A 22,492-nucleotide genomic window follows, 5' to 3' on the forward strand; every position below is an offset into this window, starting at 1 on the left:
CTATTGGATGTACTGCTGGCTTTGTCTTTGGAGATTCAAATGTTGACATGATACCAGTTCCTTCTTAACAGGAGACCCGTTAATGCTATGATTTATGTTTGTTTCCTTGCTATAGTTCAAAGAAGAAACACAAGATATACTGAGAAAACTCAGAGCTCAGGCATCATGAAATGGCTTCATCTGAGATAGACCTTCTAGGAAAAAGCACAAGTTCAGAGGTCTCTAAAATCCTGTACTGATCACCCTCATTAGTAATTCGACAAACATCCGCTAAACAGCTTCCATGTAGGTGCCAAGTGCTGGAGACACAACAGTGAAGAAGATAGGTATGGTCCCCAACTTCTGACTTTTTTTTTTTTTTTTTGAGATGGAGTCTTGCTCTGTTGCCAGGCTGGAGTGCAGTGGTGCGATCTCGGCTCACTGCAACCTCTGCCTCCCGGGTTCAAGCAATTCTCCTGCCTCAGCCTCCCGAGTAGCTGGGACTACAAGCGCCCGCCACCTCGCCCGGCTAGTTTTTTTGTATTTTTTTTTTTAGTAGAGACGGGGTTTCACCATGTTGGCCAGGATGATATCGATCTCTTTACCTCGTGATCCACCCACCTCGGCCTCCCAAAGTGTTGGGATTACAGGCGCGAGCCGCGGTGCCTGCCCTCAGTCTGACCTTTTTACAACCTATAAACAGGTAATACTTTAAAACTAACATATATTGGGTACTTACTATAAACCATGATCTTAACAACCCCACAAGACAGACACTATAGATGTAGTCTTAAGTAGGTAAGTGGGACCTCCAGTTTACAGATAAAAACATAAGAGTTGGGCTGGGCACGGTGGCTCACGCCTGTAATCCCAGCACTTTGGGAGGCCGAGACGGGCGGATCACGAGGTCAGGAGATCGAGACCATCTGGCTAACATGGTGAAACCCCGTCTCTACTAAAAGTACAAAAAAATTAGCCGGGCGAGGTGGTGGGCGCCTGTGGTCCCAGCTACTCAGGAGGCTGAGGCAGAAGAATGGCATGAACCCAGGAGGAGGAGCTTGCAGTGAGCCGACATGGCGCCACTGCACTCCAGCCTGGGCAACAGAGCGAGACTCTGTCTCAAAAAAAAAAAAAAAACAAAAAAAAAAAACCAGAGTCAGAGAAACTATGTAACTTGCCCAAGGTTGCCGAACTAGTAATAGTAACAGATTAGTACAACCATGCAGGATTCTGGTCACTGCCTCACAATTTTCTATTCTTCCTTGAATCCCCTTTTAGTCTTTCTGCCTTATTGCTTCTTTCCCATGCCTCAGTACGGCCCCTAGCTCCACAGAACAGAGAGGGAAGTGGATAGTATAACTGCACCTTCATTGGTCCACTTAACTCAACACTGTAATACCTGTATCTCATAAAAATAGCATTTCAGCATCTTTTCTTTCTGCTTTCTAGCCCAACCAAGAACTGATGCAAACACAGTTCACAGTTACAAATCATCAGCAGGCCTGCAGTCCCAGACAAACTGGCAGTTTCTGATGACCCAAGCAGTTTTAGCTGCAGGCAAATTTGCCTTCATGAATCTGCTAGCCTGTTGCCTTCTTCACACATATTCTTTCAGAATAGAAACAATCAAATCTCATGAAAATGTAAACCCACTATAACTTAATTCAACTACCTACTTACCTAAGGATGTTTCTGCATTACCCAATCATTCAGATTCTGGATGCCTATTTGTACCTAGGCATTGGGGCTAGTTGCTGGAAACAGACAGATAAAAAGAGCAGGTTCTGATCCCACAGAGCTCAGTGTAATGAAAGGACACAAGCTGACAACATATTATGGTGTATACTCTAATAAAGAAATGCACATCGGGTGCTATTGGAGCAAAGACGACACTGTGTGTGTGTGTGCATGTGGGTGTAGGTGTGTGAGGTGAAGATACAGGGTGGAGGGTAACAGGCAACTGAAGTAAAAGCAAAGCATGTACAAAATTCCAAATTTGGGAAACCCTGGCAATCAAGAAACTGGGACCTTCAAATCATTTCATATAACAGAAACACACAGTTTCAGGTGGATGACAAACTATATGGACTGGAAAGAGAAAAGCAGAGGCAAGATCACTTGTGCTAAATTGGATTTGTGTCCCGAATACTACAGGAACCACTAAAGGATTTTAAGGTGAAGAGAAAACTAGTAAAAGAACAGGATCCTCACCACTAGGTGGAGCTGGATGTCACTCACATGCATTTTAGTTGTAGGACAGTGAACAGATTAAGTTAACTTTTTGAAGTTTTGGAACGAGTTGGCCATGACATCATTTACCAGGACAGGCAGACTAGAGATAGACAGACATGGATAAACATGTGTCTTAGATTTCAGGGAGGATGTCAGTGTTTCCCCCCCTCCCCAGAAATAGGAAGAAAATGTAGATGGTAACAAAAGTTGATCTATCAATTTATTTGCTCAACAATAATAAAAGTTAGTATTTGCTGAGCATTTACTAGGTGCCAGGCACTGTGCTGAATGTCTCCTGTATAATGACTCATTTCATCCTCCATACAACCCTATGAGGTAGTTATTTTATAGATGAAGAAACTGAAGCATAGGGACATGAAGTAACTTGCTAGTAAGTAGCAGCACCATACCCAGGCAAGTCGGACTTCATGAGAAATATATTTAACACAATGCCTGGAGTCACAATAAGCACTCAGCAAATGCATATGATTGGGAGAGCAGGAAGAAATCTAAGATCCCTTGATTCAATCCTACTCTACAACAAGGTGCTAAAGGAACTCAGTGAATTCAGAAACAAAATGTAGTTCTAATCCAGGCAAAGAGTCTAGTTAGATTAGAATGATCAAGGATAAGTACAGTGGGTATATGTAAGTCTTTAGGAGACTTCAAAATGACTCAGAAAGTATTTTCACTTATTATCTACCTGATGACAAGTACTCTATTAGTACAGGTCTCCAATTAGGATAAAAGAACAATGGAGCTCTCATAGTAGCATGTCAATCCTGTGGCTAAACTGAGTGGCCCTGGAACCTATTTCCTCACTTCTAGAATAAGGACATGGTCTGAGTTCCCTTTCAGCTCTAATATCCTCAGAGTATATTATTATTATATTAATGTGAATATAGCTTCCCGCAAAAAAAAAAAAAAAAAGGTTAACTTACAATAAATGAAGCCTTTACGCAGGTTTCCGTAGTGTAGTGGTTAACATGTGTGCCTTGCTGTAAGCGAAGTCTCAGCTATCATGGGTTGCCACTACAGAAGTGTTAGTTTTAGAATTCATAATAATTCCTTTTATTACCACAAAGTAAATTAAAACTGTAGTCATATATTTTTGGATAATACAAATTTGAAGGGTTACTTCAATATATGAGAAAAGATTGTTTCTACTTAGGGGGTGAAAAAAAGAAAGAGTAATAAGGTTTGAATCACACATTGGCCCAGTAAAACAGACTTCTGAAGATCTCGCAGCAGAAGCATGAAGCAGAATTAACTTAATCATGAAAACCTTTACTGACTATTATGTGCCTCTGCTAGATATTTAAAGATTAGACTGTTAAGACATTGTCCTTTCCATGTCCTTTAGTAATTGTGAAGTAGGCTATAAATAAGACCTTAATAGCTAACGTTTGGAACAGACCAAACATGGGCAGGAATCCCAGAAGGTAAAGCTCATTCTTTCTGATAGGACAACTTTTTAAGTATTTCCAAACTTTTTTTTTTTTTTTTTTTTGAGATGGAGTCTTGCTCTGTCACCCAGGCTGGAGTGCAGTGGCGCGATCTCGGCTCACTGCAAGCTCCGCCTCCTGGGTTTACGCCATTCTCCTGCCTCAGCCTCCCGAGTAGCTGGGACTACAGGTGCCTGCCACCTCGCCCGGCTAGTTTTTTGTATTTTTAGTAGAGACGGGGTTTCACCGTGTTAGCCAGGATGGTCTCGATCTCCTGCCTTGTGATCCGCCCGTCTCGGCCTCCCAAAGTGCTGGGATTACAGGCTTGAGCTACCGCGCCCGGCCCCCAAACTTTAAGATCTAGAAAATTTGTTAAGTATTTCTATGCCAGGGGTTTCCTATTGTGCAAACCCAATCCAACCTACACATAATCCACCATTTTTCTACTAATCTCAGTGTATCTGTCTTATCATCAGTCAAGCAGACTTCTCCAATAATGAGTAATCAAAACTTTTCTGCAGATCCACTGGGACTGGGGTTTATCTGGCAGTCCTCAGATAAACTCTCAAAGAACAAAATGTAAAGGCATTCCACACCCTAGCAAATGACAATGGGAATAAAGACGAGAGCAGCATATGCTTCCTGCAAGAATAAGCATCACCATCCCAGTAGGTTTAGAAGACTGATGATCATTTACTGTCTAGAACCTTCATAAAATCAAATCACACTCATCACTCTAGTGGCATGTACATTAAACTATGTGCATTGAATTCCGGCCCTTGAAGAACAAGGAAGCCTATGGATCTCGACAGAGAAAAAGGAAAAGGAATCGCAATGGAAATTCATGTAAGAATACAATTGCAGAAATAGTTCAATACCTTTGAAAAAGATCCCTATAGTAATTAAGAAGGTAAGATCCAAGCCATGTAGTTAAGATGCATGCCTCAGAGCACACCTGACTTTGGTCAAAATCACTAAGAAATTTCCAAGGTAACAATGAAAGAAAGAAAAAAAGAGAGAGACCATCCCTACAAAATCTGAAATGGTTTTTGTTTTTGAGACACGGTCTCACTGTGTCACCCAGGCTGGAGTACATGGCATAATCACAGCTCACAGCAGACTTAGCCTCCAGTGCTCAAGCTATCCTCCTGCTGCAGTCTTTCAAGTAGCGGGGACTACAGGTGTGCACCACCACAGCCAGCTAATTTTTGAAATTTTTTTGTAGAGATGGGGTCTCTCTATGTTGCCTGGGCTGGTCTCAAACTCCAGGGCTCAAGCGATCCTCCTGTCTCAGACTCCCAAACTGCTGGGATTATAGGCATGAGCCACTGCACCCAGCCTGAAGTGTTTTTAAGAAATGAGAAGTCTCTAGGACTTCTACAATAATCTTTGAAATTGGCATTTATGAGCATTACCTTAAAGAAATTACCCTTTAAAGTTCGTATGGATCAAGGGTTGTGATTGCTAACTAGGATCTAAAAAAGCTATGAATAATGTACATACAATACAAATAAAATTTGGTATGCAGTTTGGAAGTATTCCTGAAGCCCATTCATTGACTTCCTCTGTAGTGAGAGAAGCCAACTGCCAAAAAATCACCATCATTTTTGGTTATTATCTGAAAATGACTTTGTGTTGCCGTGACCTCAAGCCGGTTGGGATCAGGGGCTCCCTGCTCATCTCAACTAGAGGAACTTCCTCTAAATCCAACTTCCCATGGGGCTAGTGGTTTCCTCCACAACATTCCACAGGATATATGGTCCCCTGGCGCTGGACAGCTGACTTTCTCAGTCAATTGTCGCAAACAGCCAACAGCCAAGCCCAAACCACCTGTTGACCAAGCAGTATATCTGCACCCAACCAACCAAGTTATGCTCAAGCTTACCCTATAAGAAGAGCAAGAAGCAAGGTGAAAGTGTCCTATTAATAAATGAAAACTCACTGTGTCCAGAAGCAGGAGTTAATCCTGTCATGATGGTTCTGTGGGGTGGGGGTGTTTGCTGAGCAGGGGGTCAAGGGACCCATGACCTCTCTTGATGACCTAGTAAGATTCTCTAGTTAGATTCATTGCTTAATTCCTACCACATGACTTTGCGGAATTCAGTGCAAATCCTGCTGATTATAGCTGGTGACCACAAAAGGACACAGAATTTGCTTTTACCTGTCTTCTAGGACAGGTGGTGATCAAGAGGGATCCACTTTACACAACCCCTTGCCAGAGATTTATAAAACCTCTGGTTTGCTGGTTACTATAAAACATAATGCAGCTGGGCATGGTGGCTCACACCTATAATCCCAACACTGGGAGGCCGAGGAAAGCGAATCACCTGAGGTCAGGAGTTTGAGACCAGCCTGGCTAACATGGTAAAACCCCATCTCTGCTAAAAATACAAACAGCCAGACATGGTGGTGAGCACCTGTAATCCCAGCTACTCAGGAGGCTGAGGCAGGAGAATCACTTGGACCCAGGAGGCAGAGGTTGCAGTGAGCCAAGATTGTGCCACTGCACTCCAGCCTGGGCAACAAGAGCAAAATTCCATCTCAAAAAAAAAAAAAGAAAAAACCACCACCACATAACGCAAGAACTCTCACCCTAAAGCTACAGGCGGCAATATGCTCCCCCTAAAAACAAATTATAGTCTCTTACCCCACATAATGAACTATGAAAGATAAGTGAGTAGTCAAATAAATTAATCTTTTAGGTATTATTTTTCCACAGAATAAACTCAATAAAAGAACTAGGAGAAAAGTGCTTCAATTAAGCAAAGATCTAAATACTCTAAACAAGGCCAACCTCTTGATCTAAGCTGATTATTTCCATGCAAGAGAATTCAATTCTAGAACTGCAGGTATAAAATCAACTTGTAACAATAAAGACAAAAGTTTCAAAGAAAAATCATAAACACAAATGCAAACTGAATCCTGCTTTAATTCAAGCTTGTGGAGAAAAAAGTCCTACAGAAACATTCCACGGAATTTTCTGGAAAAGAGGGATCACAACCACCCCTGTAAAAAGGAGACTGAGAGTAATTCATAGCTCACCAAGTTCTCTCTGTATCAAATTCTCAGAATACCCAGAAGATTTCTTCACCAGCTCAGTCCTGACTCACCCTCTTCAATCTTTATTTCATCAGAAGACAAAGGGTCATATTATTTAAAATTATTCTAGCCTCCAGAAATTTACAGACTTGAAGTAGTAGAGCATTCAAAACTTAAATAACTTTAACAGGAAAGTCAGCTGGTCTTAACAAGTTACTCTGCTAGTAAATGGGAAATGGACTGAATCATCCTAGACATAATTTCATCAGGGCTGCAAACCACCCAGGGGAGAGTAGCACAATTACACTATTTTGTAATCCACATTCACAAAAAGTTTGCTACACAAATGAAGAAAACTTTGTGCCCATAGACAACTTATTTTTTAAAATATCACTCCCCAAAAGTAGCCATGTTTCCACTTTTGTTCCCTTCTCCATATCAAAAATACCAACTTGATTTCTTCAGGAGGAATGGACAATCCAAGTTTATACAGTGGGCTGGAAAAAGAAAACATTGAAAAGTCTAAAAGCAGGAAACAAACAAAGCTGGGAGGGAAGACAATAAGAGTTGTTTGTTTCTAATTCATTCTGAAACCCAAGGCTTGTATTTACCAGTCCTTTCTGCTAAAGTCATCCAGCTATTGAAGAGGAGAGCCCGGAAGTAAAGTCTGTGGAGGAAAGGTAGTTGACTGATAAACTGTCCTACAGGTGACAGTCAAGGAGAGAAGAGGTAGAGGTTTGGTGGTTAATGAATAAGTTCCTGACTAGCCAGCTCCTCTTCTTCTCTTGACTTAGATCAACCAATGTAGATGCGATGAAAATCATTGGCACCAAAAGCAGCATTACACTTGGGACATTTGCGCTGGCGAGTGTCATAGCGTGTCTTCACACACTCAAAGCAGAAGACGTGAAAACACTTAGTAAGAACAGCATCCTTTTTACGCATGTTACAGCATGGACAGGTCAAGCGTGCCTAAAAAGAAAAGATGTCAGAGTTTGAGCAATCATGAAAGTTTATGATCCAAATGGCTCTCATATAGTACACAACCAAGAAGAGAACCCACAAGGCACAAAAAAAAGAGCATCATTTCCCCCAACCTGCCAAAATAAACCATTCTCTGGTTACCATCATGTAAATTATTCTCCCATTCTATTACGCCACTTAAAGCCTTGACAAAAAACAAATCACTGAGGCATTTTTTCTGACCTTGTAATCCTTAATCTCTTCCATCAGAATCTCATCACACTTGGGTACATTGTCTGGTTTCTTTGTGGTCTCCAGCTTCCTGCGAAGTCTAGAGATGTCCTCCTGTGGTAGGATAGCATACCTATTAGACACACTTACCCAAGTCTGCCATTTTTGAGAAAAACAATAGCTCTAACTTGAGTTTTCTGTTGTGAAAAGAGAGGACTTTCTGTCCTTTTATGTCCAATTATCTTGTAAAAATGTAGAGAACTGCAAATGGCAGACTATTTTCTTTTGTTTCAGAACAGGCAACCATACCATATCCTCAAATTAGAACTGCATCTAACTATTACCAATTCAGACCTGTGAAAACACATCTAAGAAGAGTTTAGAGGATAGTCCACTTTGTTTTATGGTAACTAGTTTTAAGCTGAAGGTAGACTGGTTTAAAATAACTCAGATTTATGGATAAGGACAGAAAGACATCATAAGAAACAGCTGGCATGACAAAAATAGAGACATTATAGGAGAACTTGAAAATCCTCTACTGCTGCTATGCTACTACTTCTTTAACAATTTACTAATTCATTAATTTAACAAATATTTATTTTGTGCCTACTAGGTACAAGGCACCATAAAAGGGTCTGATGATATGGCAGTGAAGAAAACACTTACTCTTTTCCCTCAACAAACTCCCTCAAGTCTAGCAGGAAATGGCATACACTGGACTAATGATTCTTTCATGATATGGGTCACTTCTGACCTCAGAAAACACCTGAAAGGTGACAAGAAAAGACAACTGCTTTTACCTGGGCTCGTTTGAAATTGAACATGTCCTTTTCTTTGGTAACACTGTTCTCCACGATCTCATCCTGAAAATCATGTAGCTTCTTCTGAGCCAACTCCAGTTGTGCTTTGAGGTCATCCGCAAGCTGGGCTGCCTCCATTGCCTATGTAGGATGTACAAATAAGTAACACCATTGTATCGTCTCTTATTCCCAGTGAGGCAAAATGTTAGCCAAAGTTGAAGGAATAAAGCAAACTTATAATTTCAACAGTGTTATACTTATTTGTTCCGCTGAGACTAACCATCATCAGATTAATCAATCATACCTTGCGCTTATTCATCTCTAAGGCTTGGGTCCTAAGACCCAGCTCTTTCTCCCCTGTGCCAATGTTGCTCTGTAACAGATGCTCCTTCTCTTCCAGTTTCCTTACTACCTGTAGCTGGGCATCAACCTTTGAACAGAAAATCAAATTTTAACAAAAATGAAAAGTTAAAAAAAAAAAAAAACTATTCTGTTAATCTATAAGCCCACAAAGTGCAATGTTAGAAATCTCAAACTATTACCGATTTTGCCCAGGAACCCTTCAAAATACATCAAGACTATGATAACTGAAAGCTTTGCTTTTAATATAAAATATTGTGGAAGATTCAAATAAGAGTCTGCAAAATGACTGAAAAGATTCTTTTCCAAATTGCCAAAAACAGAGAATATCACATGCTAAAGCTTAAAACCCGGTAATTCATACTACAGCATATAAATTGAACTCAAACAAAAGTCCAAGAGTATTCCCTTCAGAACAGCTAGCCATTCTAAAAGAGTCTTTTTTGAAATTAATGCACAAAGGAGAATCAAACAATATTACAGTGTAAAAAGTAAAATCACAAACACCCACCTCCTAACCTCACCCACAACTCATCCCAATGTGTGGAGGTAACCATTCTAACAGTTTCTCATGCCACCTTCAAAAAGCATATCAAAAAGATAGTCCACCATGATCAAGTGGGTCTCATACCAGGGATGCAGGGGTGGTGTGACATCCGCAAGTCAATAAATGTGATACACCATATAAACAGAATTAAAAACAAAAATCACATGATCATCTCAATAGACGCAGAAAAAGCATTTGACAAAATCCAGCATCCTTTTATGATTAAAACCCTCAGCAAAATCAGCATAGAAGGGACATATCTTAAGGTAATAAAAGCCATCTATGACAGTCCCACAGCCAACATTATACTGAACAAGGGAAAGTTGAAAGCATTCCCCCTGAGAACCGAAACAAGACACAGATGCCACTCTCACCACTTCCATTCAACATGGTACTGGAAGTCCTAGCCACAGCAATCAGACAAGAGAAAGAAATAAAAGGCATCCAAATTGGTAATGAGGAAGTCAAACTGTCACTGTTTGCTGATCACATTATCATATACCTAGAGAACCCTAAAGACTCATCCAAAAAGCTGCTAGAACTGGTAAATGCATTCAGCGAAGCTTCAGCATACAAAATTAATGTGCACAAATCAGAGCTCTGCTAAACACCAACAGCAGCCAAACTGAGAATCATATCAAGAACTCAACCCCTTTGACAATAGCTGCAAAAAAAATAAAATAAAATATTTAGGAATATACTTAACCAAGAACGTAAAAGACCTCAACAAGAAAAATTACAAAACACTGCTGAAAGAAATCACAGATGACACAAACAAATGGAAATACATCCCATGCTCATGGATAATAGAATCAATATTGTGAAAATTACCATACTGCCAAAACCAATCTACAAATTAAATGCAATTCCCATCAAAATACCAACATCGTTCTTCAAGGAACTAGAAAAAACAATCCTAAAATGCATATGGAACCAAAAAAGAGCACGTATAGCCAAAGCAAGGCTAAGTAAAATGAACAAATCTGGAGGCATCACATTACCTGACTTCAAACTATACTATAAAGAAATAGTCACAGCCAGGCGCAGTGGCTCACACCTGTAATCCCAGCACTTTGGGAGGCCGAGGCGAGCAGATCACGAGGTCAGGAGATTGAGACCATCCTGGCTAACACAGCAAAACCCCATCTCTGCTAAAAATACAAAAAATTAGCCGGGCATGGTGGCGGGTGCCTGCAGTCCCAGCTACTCAGGAGGCTGGGGCAGGAGAATGTTGTGAACCCGGGAGGCAGAGCTTGCAGGGAGCCAAAATCACGCCACTGCACTCCAGTCTGGGCAACAGGGCAAGACTCTGTCTCAAAAAAACAAAAAACAAAACAAAACAAAAAAACCCACAGTCACAAAAACAGCATAGTACTAGTATAAAAATAGGCATATAAACCAATGAAACAGAATAGAGAACCCAGAAATAAAGCCAAATACATACAGGCAACTGATTTTTGACAAACCAAACAAAAACATAAAGTGGGAAGGGACACCCTATTCAACAAATGGTGGTGTGATAATTGGCAAGCCACATATAGAAGAATGGAACTGGATCCTCATCTCTCACCTTATACAAAAATCAACTCAAGATGGGTCAAAGACTTAAATCTAAGACCTGAAACCATAAAAATTCTAGAAGGCAACATTGGAAAAACCTTTCTAGACACTGGCTTAGGCAAAGACTTCATGACCAAGAACCCAAAAGCAAATGCAACAAAAGAAACAATAAATAGATGAAACTTAATTAAACGAAAAAGCTTCTGCACAGCAAAAGAAATAATCAGCAGAGTAAACAGATAACCCATAGAGTGGCAGAAAAAAATCTATAAATCCAACAAAGGACTAACATCCAGTATCTACAAGGAACTCAAACAAATCAGCAAGAACAAAACAAACAATCCCACCAAAAAGTGGCTAAGGATATGAATATACAATTCTCAAAAGAAAATATACAAATGGCCAACAAACATAAGAAAAATGCTCAACATCATTAACTATCAGGGAACTGTACATCAAAACCACAGTGCAATACCACCTCACTTTGCAGGAATGGCCATAATCAAAAAATAATAGGTGTTGGCATGGATATGATGAAAAGGGAACACTTTTACACTATTGGTGGGAATGTAAACTAGTACAACTACTATGGAAAACAGCATGGAGATGCCTTAATGAACTAAAAGTAGATCTACCACTTGATTCAGCAATCCCACTTCCAGGTATCTACCTAGAGGAAAAGTCACACCATGGAATACTACTCAGTCATAAGAAGGAACAAAATAATGCCATTTGCAGCAATATGGATGGAACTGGAGACCAATATTCTAAGTGAAGTAACTCAGGAATGGAAAACCAAACATTGTATGTCCTTACTCGTAAGTAGGAGCTAAGCTATGAGGATGCAAAGGCATGAGAATTATACAATAAACTGTGGGGACTTGGCAGAGGGAGGCAAGGGACAAAAGACTACACATTGGGTACAATGTACACTGCTTGGGTTGTGGGTGCACCAAAATCTTGGTATCACCACTAAAGAACTTATTCATGTAACCAAACACCACCTGTTCCCCAAAACCTATGGAAATTAAAAAAAAAAAAAAGTAAAATCACACATACCTCCTAACCTCACCCACAACTCATCCCAATATCCAGAGGTAACGATTCTAACAGTTACTCATGCAGCCTTCCAGAAATTTTTAAAATACACAGCACAGGCACACAAGTAAACATACACTTTAATGCAAAAAGGGTAACAAAATAAGTCAGTTGATTTTATTTCAGACATGTTTCCATATTAGCAGATCCATATTTGACAGCTACACTGTACTCTTTTGTAGGAATAACAGTAGAGATGTATAATTTACTTACCAATACCCTAATGATGAACATTTAGTTTTCAAATTTTTTTCCATCACAAAAAAATGCCACAATAATCATTCTTTAATTTGTATCGTCATGTAGCAAGCGCCCTATTTCAATAGAATAGAAAGCTCTACTCATCTTAATTACCTGAGTCTTCAAAGTCAAAACCTGGTCTGCCAGCTCCTCCTTCTCTTCTTTAAGCAATTTATGGATCTGATTGGACTTGATACGCTCTGACATGAGCTTGAAATTTGCATCATCCTTCTCCCGCAATTGCTGCATCAAACGGATATTTTGCTCCTGCATGTCTTCAAAGGCCTGGCCTGTGACATCCATCTCAGAGAGGAGTGCTTCTTCTTCCTAAAGGATGGAGGAAGAGATTTCATTTTAGAAGAATCTTCCAACTTCAATGGATGAGCACCGGAAACTAAACTTTCCCACCGTTCACTTAGATATAAATTAATTTAGTGACAGAGTTTTAAGAAGCTGTGTTTTGTCATTAGGCATACAAAAGCTCTATTATCTGAAGTCACTGGCACCAATTGTTGGTCTGATACTTATTAGTTGACCTGTATTCAAAGTCAGTTAAAGCAGACAATAATTGTATTTACCTTAATCTAGACAAACAGATCAAGCAGTAATTGGTTAAGAGTATTTCCGGCCGGGCGCGGTGGCTCAAGCCTGTAATCCCAGCACTTTGGGAGGCCGAGACGGGCGGATCACGAGGTCAGGAGATCGAGACCATCCTGGCTAACACAGTGAAACCCCGTCTCTACTAAAAAATACAAAAAAAAAAAACTAGCCGGGCGAGGTGGCGGGCGCCTGTAGTCCCAGCTACTCGGGAGGCTGAGGCAGGAGAATGGCGTAAACCCGGGAGGCGGAGCTTGCAGTGAGCCGAGATCCGGCCACTGCGCTCCAGCCTGGGCGACAGAGCAAGACTCTGTCTCAAAAAAAAAAAAAAAGAGTATTTCCATCGTAACCTCTCACATTTTCTCATGCTTTTCCGCAATTAGAATACTGGATCTACAGGATTTCCAGCAAGTGCAAACATCTAAAGCCTTGTAACAATCTGATAGGTGAAGACTGGTATCTAATAATAGCTTTACTTTATATCTATCTCATTGTAAGTGAGACTGAGCATCTTTTCATATGGTTAAGACCATTTGGCATTCTTTCTATAACCTATTCATTTCTTTTGCCTATTCTTTCCTTGGATTCTTGAGTTTTTTCCCCCTATTTTGGAGAGGTTTTTTTTGTATCAGGTAAGCCTTCTTTGTAATAAGAGTTAAAAATATTTTTTACTTTTTGTCATTTAATCTTTTGGCTTTCCTAACAGTGTTTTTTGCAATGTAGAAGTTTTGTAGCATTTTAAAAAATAACTCAAAATTACCAATTTTTTGTTCACATTTTCTAGCCTTTTATTCATAGAAAGGTCTCTACTCCAAATTAGAAAAGAATTTAAAGGTGTTCTTCTAGCTTTTTGATGGATGCATTTTTTAAAATATCATATCTATGATCCATTTGGAAATCATCCTAGTGTAGAGCATTCAAATATGTATCTAACTTTTTTCTAATATTATTTTTTTTACTTTTGTCCCATCACGTCAGTTTTTCTTTTCCCCACTGATTTAAAACTATGTATTTAGCATATAATAAATATCATGTGTACTTTCATCTATTTCTCAAGTTTCTATTCAGTTCTAATAGTCTGTCTAGTAGTCCCAAGCCATTTTACCTACAGAAACTCTATGTTTTAAAATATGGAAGAGACCCCAGAGCTGTTCTTTTTCAATTTCTCTTATTACTCTTGTTTACTTTTCCACATGTACTTTAAAACCAGTTTGTCTAGTACCAAAATAAACAAAACCATAACTTAAAAAAAGCACTTGCATGAGATCACATTACATTAACACATAAACTTAGAAAGACTGAACATTTTTAAGATAGTGAGTCGTCCTATACAAGAACAGTGTCTTTCTTTTTACTTGTTCTAGAACCCATAATAGTACAATTTCCTGATAATTACCTTGAGAAAGGGAAGAAAAAAAAAAGTGGCAATTACCAGATTTAAGAAAAATCAAAATTATACTTTTTCTTTGAAACAGAGTTTCGCTCTTGTTGCCCGGGCTGGAGTGCAATGGTGTGATCTCGGCTCACTGCAACCTCTGCTCCCAGGTTCCAGCGATTCTCCTGCCTCAGCCTCCCAAGTAGTTGGGATTACAGGCATGCGCCACCACACCCAGCTAATTTTGTATTTTTTTAAAAAGAGACAGGGTTTCTCCATGTTGGTCAGGCTGGTCTTGAACCCCTGACCTCAGGTGATCCACCCACCTCAGCCTCCCAAAGTGCTGGGATTACAGGCAGGAACCACCACACCTGGCCCAAAATTATACTTTTTAACAAAACTAATGTGTATAGGATCTAATGAAGTTCTTTTCAAGGCACTTCATGATCAACTTACTATTAAACCTACTCCATCTCACTGTTATATTGCTATTTCTTAGAAACAATGAAGGTGTACTAACAGAGAACACATATGGTTTTTCCAAGTATTTTCAGTGTCTTTATTACTGAATGTTAATAAAAATTCACTGGGATTTAAAAATAAATACATATTCATTATGAGGAAGAGAACAATCTCTGTAGTTCTATGACCGCAATAGCCATAGTTAACATACTGCTTAATCAATATGTACTATATTGGTTAATATATTATATCCTTATTATATATAAATCACATATTTATAAGCACAGTTTTTCTATGTAGTATATGTACTACATAGAAATATATAATATATATTTATAAGCATAGTTTTCTTAGTTTCACATATTTGTAATCATAATGTATATAAAACCTTACATCTTATTTTTCATTTTATATTCACTATAACCCTTAATTCCAGGTCAGCAAAGAAAGACTAGATCTTCAATAAATGTCCATTTAAATAACAGTAAATTTCCTGCCTTGCAAACACACAAAACAAAATAACAGAAATATTGAAGACTTGAAGGTAAGAATTAAAACACACACACAAAAAGGAAAAACACATATTAATCAAAAAAAGACCAAAATAAAAAAGCAAATTTTACTGGCAGTAACTTATTGTCAAGTAACATTTACTCAAAAAGTCAATTAAATAAAGAAAGTGTGTCCACCTGCTTGGCCATGGCTAGCTTCTTCTGTAGGTATTCTATCTGCTCCTCCACTGCCCGGATCTTCCTCAAGGCATCCTCATCAGCCATTTTCTTGTTCTCTTTCTTCTCTTTATCTTCCAGATCCTTGAGTCTTTGCCTTAGATCTTCCAACTATAGGAGGAAAAAAATTGCATAAAAATAAAAAGTTGTAATACATTTTCAAAAATCAATTAATACTGTGCAAAGATGGAGGGTCCGTAATACCAAAAGAATCTTTACAGAATTACAGAACAAGATACATAATATACTAAAGCATCACATAGCAACGTATGTTTTAACATCACTCCATTCCACTATGACATGCTTCTATAAGCAACATTTTTGAGAAGTGCACAGGTACCTTTCTTTAGAATAGTGGTTCTCATTCTTTTTTTTAGGCCTCAAAATTTTAAGAGCATAAGACATTCCTCCCAAAAGTAATGAAAAAGATTATCTCTGCAGCAATGAATTACATAGGAAAAACAAGGAATAAATACTTTGAAAAGCCTACTGATAACCCCAGTAATTCAGATATATTTACCATCCTATGGAGAGTTTTAAAATCTCTACTTTAGATGGTCTTTCAAAAGGCAGGAAATGTTGCACTTAAACACTAATTTTAAAGATAAAGAAATAAATTATATCCTTGGCAAGTATGAAGGAAAATCCCACAAATGAAGATTTTAACCAGAAGGACAGGTAATAGCAGACTAGAATACCTCTGCCTTAGACTTCTTCTCAGCTGCCATCAGCTGAACTTTGTCTCTCTGTTCCTTTGGGGCAGAGCGGTACATATCCAGCAATAGTTTCATCTCCTTTTGGCTCTCTTGTGCCTTCCTATGACAGGCGTAGTACAAGGAGGGGAACAATGTAATAAGAAAATAAAGGTCATCAGAGTAAGGGAATTTTGATTGAGCAGAACATTTTAAAAACAGTTTCATTTTACATTTCATATCACACCTAACAGAAAAAATTTTGCACAGACTATCAAAAGACTTTTGGATAAGCTAAGAAAGTACAGAAAAGTAAGCTGTATAAAAATGAATCATTTCTCCCTTGAGACGAAGTCCTCTAACAAAGTTATAAAACAGACATTTGTACACTTGTTATATAGGCAAATTTCTGTGGCCCCCAATCCTGAGTAACTGAGATTCAGTAGTAGGTCTGGGGATGGAGCCCAAAAATGTATTTAAACAAGTCACTCAGATGGTTCTGATACCACATCAGAAAAAAAAAGAAAAGAAAAGAAAAAAAAAATTGCCTTAAGGAGTTCAAGAGGGAGAAAAAAGAAAAAGGAAAAATTTGAAAGTCGGAGCTATACTGTTAATCCTAGATTTGACAGCTGAATGATTAACCATCAGCTGAAGACTAAAACTTCACCTCTTATTAAATTACTAAACCTCTTAACTATACTTTTATATGCCAAAGGAGTTCAAGCATTTTGAGCACAGTGGTCCCTCAAACCCAAATATCAACAAAGGGTCAACCATAGAAAATAAGGAGCAAGAAGTAAGCCATTCTGCCAGAGAAGTTATTGGTTATACAGGAGAAGGGCCAATGGCATAAGGTTACGACACAGATAAATTCACCGAGTTAAAGGTCTGTCAGTGTTTCAATGTCTATAGGAGTAAATCTCCTAAGAAAGATCTGGTATATTCACAAACCAGTTAACTCTCAGGCAAACGATCAGATATTACTCAAGTTACAGTGATACATAAATACTCCACTTAGTATCATTTAAATTACGATTAACACCAGCAATCTGCTCAAATCCAGTGAAGAACAGTAGTTAATTTCTAATAATTCTCAGATGTGTAACCTCAGTCATGACATCCTTTTCCTTAATTTGGATTCATGGAAAATAAGGCTACAATCATCAGTTTACTGATACTTGATCACTGAACCAAAGTACTAAACAGCCATGAAGGCCATTTTGGCTGTGCACTTGAACAAGACTTGAAACCAAATTAATTGTACAATCTAAACCATTACAATGATCAGATAAGCCATGCCATCAACCAAACATTTCATGCATGATGTCTTAATCTTAGCTTTTCTCTTAGCTTTTCAGTCAGAAACTGTTACTCTAAATATGGCTCTTACTTGAGTTCAATCTTCAACTGTTTGATAATTTCTGCTTCCTTTTTCCTTCCATCATCATGTTTGCCTTTCTCTTTATCCTTAGCAGAATCTCTCTCTTTTTCTGACTCTTTTAGCTTCTGCTTCTCTCGTTCTCTCTCCTTCTCCTTCTCCCGTTCTCTTTCTCGTTCCCTCTCCTTCTCCCTCCTTTCTCGTTCTCGCTCTTCTTCATCCCGTTTAGATTTGATTTCATTGGCATCCTCCTGAGATGCCTTTGAAGCTGAGGACTGGGAGGATAAGTCCTCAGAATCTGGTTTTAGCTCTGCAGGCTCATCCTTAGGGTCCTCAGTACTAGACTGGGACTGGAGGAGGGCACTACCACTACGCAGACGTGTCTGGGAGAACAAAGAAAAGAAAGATGCACATCTCTTACGATAACCACATTGCCCACCTCATTCAAAAACAGCTTTACAACATTAATAGCAAACAATATTTATTCTATTCCTTCTGGTTACCTTGTTCAGGTCAGACTGCGCTTCTCTCAATTTCCGCTTATATCTCAGGACCTCCCCTTTCAGCTGGTGATTGTGATTCTGGAGGCTACTGATGAGGTGGCGCATCTCCCGGTTTATAGGGCCTTAAACACAGGAACAGCAATGTTATGAGGAACCGTGGTAAGGGCAAAGGCACAAGGAGAGACAGCAGAACACCTCAGGAGGCACAGAAATAGGGAGAATTAGCAAAGAAAAGATTCCCTTTCAGAAGATGGAAACAAAACTGGTCAACTTGAGTTAAAAAACAAACACCCAGGCTGTGAACCGAAATGAATTATAGGATTTAAGGTACTCAGGACTTCTGAGTTAAAGTCAGCATTTACAAACCCTGGGGTCTGTGTTGTATCTTTCAAGTTATTTACAGCAAACTACAGCATGGAGTGAGAATCATTATACCTGCTTGTTCATTGGCAGCAAGGGTCTGCTCAAATTCTATCCTCAGCATTTCATACTCCTTGCGGACCTGGGCCAATGTATCTTCTAGCTGAATTACTTCAGTCCTCAGCTTCTTATGAAGACTAACCTCATCTCGCTACACACAGATAAAGGAACCAATAAAAAATTCTTATTAAAATGTAGAAATACCATCATATTCTATTATTCTGTCTCCTAAATTTGATCTGGAAGAATCTAAAAAGAGAAAAAACTGTATCAATAATGGATTACTCTGAAAATTTCCAGTTCAATCTATACATAATGAAACCAGATATCTACAAAAGACTAATTTGGAAACTGACAGGATACTGAAAAACTGAAGAAAATGGCCCCCAATTCTGAGAATATTAGAATTTAATTGGAGAACTAAACTATAAAACAGTATATAAACATATGTAAAATAGTATTCAATTCATTTGTCAGGCATATATTAAAAGACCAACTATTATAACCATTACCTTAAAAACTATGGAAGATACAGAAATGAACATATGAATTAAAGTTTCTATCTTTTAAAAAAATCATCTACTGGTGCCATTATATGCTATAACGGCATGTAAGTAATTTTGCAGCTTCTACCCACTATGTTCTCCCATACACGCAAGCTCTAGCCATATTAAACTATTTCTCATGCTCTCTCATACCTTTATATATGCTGTTCTCATGCTGGGAATTCCTCCTCTCCTACTTTCAACTACCAATAGACTTGTATTTATCCTTAACATTCATACCTTACTTTTTTAAGTGGAATCAGGAAACTTCCATAGTCAAATCAGACACTCTGTTCTCATCTATCACATCTTTTGGCTATGCTGCCATTGAACCACATTGCATTCTAATGGATACTATTCTCCCACTACCACAGACTACAAGATCTGTGAGGGCAAGAATTCTGTTGTCTCATCTTTATATGCCCAATACCTACCAGAGTAAAGACCTACAGCCACTCTATGAATGACAGCTGAATGAACGAGAGATTAATTACACGTGAGTGAGTAAAACTGTAAAATTTAGGAGGCAGGAAAGCTTACATACAAAAGACAAGGCAAGGCTGTTACCTCAATGAGCTCAACCTGGTGCTGGTGGGTTCCCCTGGTGCCATGAAGCAGGGTCCGAGCCTCATCCAAGTGTGCTTTCAACTGTAGGCTCTCATTATACAGGACGGAGAACTGTGACTGCATGCAACGATATTCTGGAGTTTCCTTAACGACTTGCTCCACTGCACTCCGCAATTCCACCTTAGGAGGGGCCAAAGCAAAGGAAAGTCAGAAGCAGAATCTAGCATGAAGAAGCCCCAGAGGCGAGACAGGAAGTAAAATTTTGAACTCACTGATGTCCTACATAAAATACAGACAATTTTATAAAGATTATTAAGTTATCTACCCATTGCTCTAGTTATACAAAATCTACCCCCAAATTAAATTAGACTAACTAGGAGATGGTACCTGGATATACTGTATTCTCTCCTCCTAGAATTGTTTTGATATGTGTTTTACATTCTGTGTCGAATGAGCCACCAGAAGAGTGAAATTTGTCAGGACACTTATTTTAAAAACATAGCTGAGGACCCCAGTCACTAACTTGTTCTCTTTAATAACAGTGACAGAGAAAAAATGGACAGGTTATCAAAAATAGTTATGCCTCTCCTAAGCAACTATCTGCTTTAATTACTCAAACACTTTTAACTGATTTAACTTAGGTTGCTTTTGTTTTGCTATTTTTTAGTTCAAACATCTTTATTCATATCATTTAACCTAGAAACAAATTATAAAATAGAGATGACTATGATCAAAAGAGGAGTGAGGAAAACTTCCAGAATCTCTTTTCTTCTCCTAAGAACCTAAGAGGAAAATTCTTCTGGGCAGGTTTGAAGACCAACAGGATCACCGATCATGTTTCTTTCTCTGTTTTGGTAGCAAAAAACTGCAGAGCCAAATCTGTGGAACCACTTTGGCAAGTAGTGACATGTGAATGGCCTCCCTCCCACAGTATATATACACCTCCTGCAAACATCTTGTATACAAGCCCCACTTTTTTCATGCATTTTGGATCCTCACCCTAGTTTACCCTACTTCTCATTTTTCTCAACAACTCCTATATTAGAGCACCCTGATTTAGTCTACATATCTTTATATGTTGCTTTAAATCCTTTTCAGGACAAGGCAGGGGATATATAGTAAGTAAATATGTAAATAAAGAAGTAGATATATCAACAAAACTTAACATTTTTTTCTTGTTCCTCCCAGCTTTATTAAGGTATAATCAACAACAACAAAAAATTATACATATTTAGGGTATACAGCATGATGTTTTGCTATACATATACACTGTGAAATCATTACCACAATCCAGCTAATCAACAAATCCATCACCACAGTTACCTTTTTGTGTGTGGCAAGAACATTTAAGATCTGCTCTTAGCATATTTCAAGTACACAATACAGTATTAATTACAGTCACCATGCTACACATCGCCAGACCTTATTCATCCTGCCTAACTAAAACTGTACCTTTTCCCCAACATCTCCCCATTTCCCCAACCCCGGTAACCACCATTCTATACTCTGCTTCCAAGAGTTTGACTTTTTTAGATCCCACATGTAAGTGAGATCATGCAGTATCTGCCTTTCCGTGCTTGGTTTATTTCAGTTAGCATAATGTCCTCTAGGTATATCCATGCTGTTGCACATACACACATACACACACACACACAAACACACACACAAATATACACACACTACGTTTCTTTATCCATTCAGTGTACAGTTCTTTCATTTCCCTGGTTAAGGTTACTCACAATTTTTTTTTTAATGCTATTGTAAATGGGATTGTTTTCTTAATTTCTTTTTTGTATAGTTTGTTGTTAGTATATAGACACACAATTGTTTTTGTATGTTGATTTTGTAGCCTGCAACTTTACTGAATTCATTTATAGTTCTAACAGTTTTTTCGTGGAGCCTGTAAGGTTTTCTATATATAAAGTCATGTCATCTATAAACAGAAACAACTTTACTTCTTCCTTTCTGATTAAGAGGCCTTTATTTCTTATCCTTGCCTAATTACCCTGGCTAGCACAAACGTAATGAGAGCGGGCATCTTTATCCTATTCCTGATCTCAAAGGAAAAGCTTTCAACTTTTCGCCATTGGGTATAATGTTGGCTGTGGGCTTGTTTTATATGGTCTTTATTATGCTGAGGTACACTTCTTCTACACCTAATTTGTTTAGAGTTTTATCATAAAAGGATGTTGGATTTTGTCTACATTTTTCTTATCCCTCATAAATACGCAGATTCACAACTATGTATATACATGAGTTGATCAGCAAAACATCTGATTTGACTGCCCTTCAGGCATGCGTTCCTACCTTCAGCTTTTCATTTTGTGTAGTGACCTCCTCAAAGTCTTGCCGAAGTTTCTCCAGCTCACAGAGACGGTTCTGAGCCAACTCTTTGTTCTCTTCAAGCTCTGCATTCATTTCCTCAAACTGGAGAGAAACAGAAAAATAGAGAATAAATAAGTATTCTTCTTAAATCATTTCTAAGCTTCCTATCTTCACTGATTCTCTCTTTCAGCAAAACCCCACGATGTCACGTGTGAATACAATCCTAAGTACCTAAGCACGAAGGCTGACATAAAGTCCAAAACATGTCCTAAGTCACTGATTTTACCTTCCGAGCATTGATAGTGATTGTGCCGCCATACAGACTGCTCCCTGCTCCATACACCTTATAACCTTTGGAATTTACCTACAGAGAAGACAAAGATTCTTTAGTGAGAGACTCTTAAGA

The 22,492-nt window shown here is 38.6% G+C and overlaps 1 protein-coding gene across 7 annotated transcripts in view; it reads right to left on the reverse strand.

The window, feature by feature from the left end:
* Positions 1-6,565: 6,565 nt before the first annotated feature.
* The window catches only part of RNF20 (ring finger protein 20), an 83,715-nt gene continuing 67,788 nt past the window's right edge, over positions 6,566-22,492 (reverse strand). For 6 of the 7 annotated variants that reach the window (XM_077965434.1, XM_028834376.2, XM_028834377.2 and 3 more), the window contains 13 exons: positions 22,373-22,450; positions 22,069-22,188; positions 19,762-19,941; positions 18,665-18,800; positions 18,230-18,351; positions 17,739-18,109; positions 16,355-16,472; positions 15,618-15,767; positions 12,609-12,821; positions 8,994-9,119; positions 8,690-8,830; positions 7,902-8,003; positions 6,566-7,667 (listed from right to left, as the gene is read on the reverse strand). In XM_077965434.1, the coding sequence (XP_077821560.1) occupies positions 7,491-7,667; positions 7,902-8,003; positions 8,690-8,830; positions 8,994-9,119; positions 12,609-12,821; positions 15,618-15,767; positions 16,355-16,472; positions 17,739-18,109; positions 18,230-18,351; positions 18,665-18,800; positions 19,762-19,941; positions 22,069-22,188; positions 22,373-22,450 (2,034 nt within the window). In that variant the 3' untranslated portion in view covers positions 6,566-7,490. 7 annotated transcript variants of the gene reach the window in all.

Source organism: Macaca mulatta, chromosome 15 (genome assembly GCF_049350105.2).
Source record: "Macaca mulatta isolate MMU2019108-1 chromosome 15, T2T-MMU8v2.0, whole genome shotgun sequence".
In the NCBI taxonomy this organism is placed as follows: domain Eukaryota; kingdom Metazoa; phylum Chordata; class Mammalia; order Primates; family Cercopithecidae; genus Macaca; species Macaca mulatta.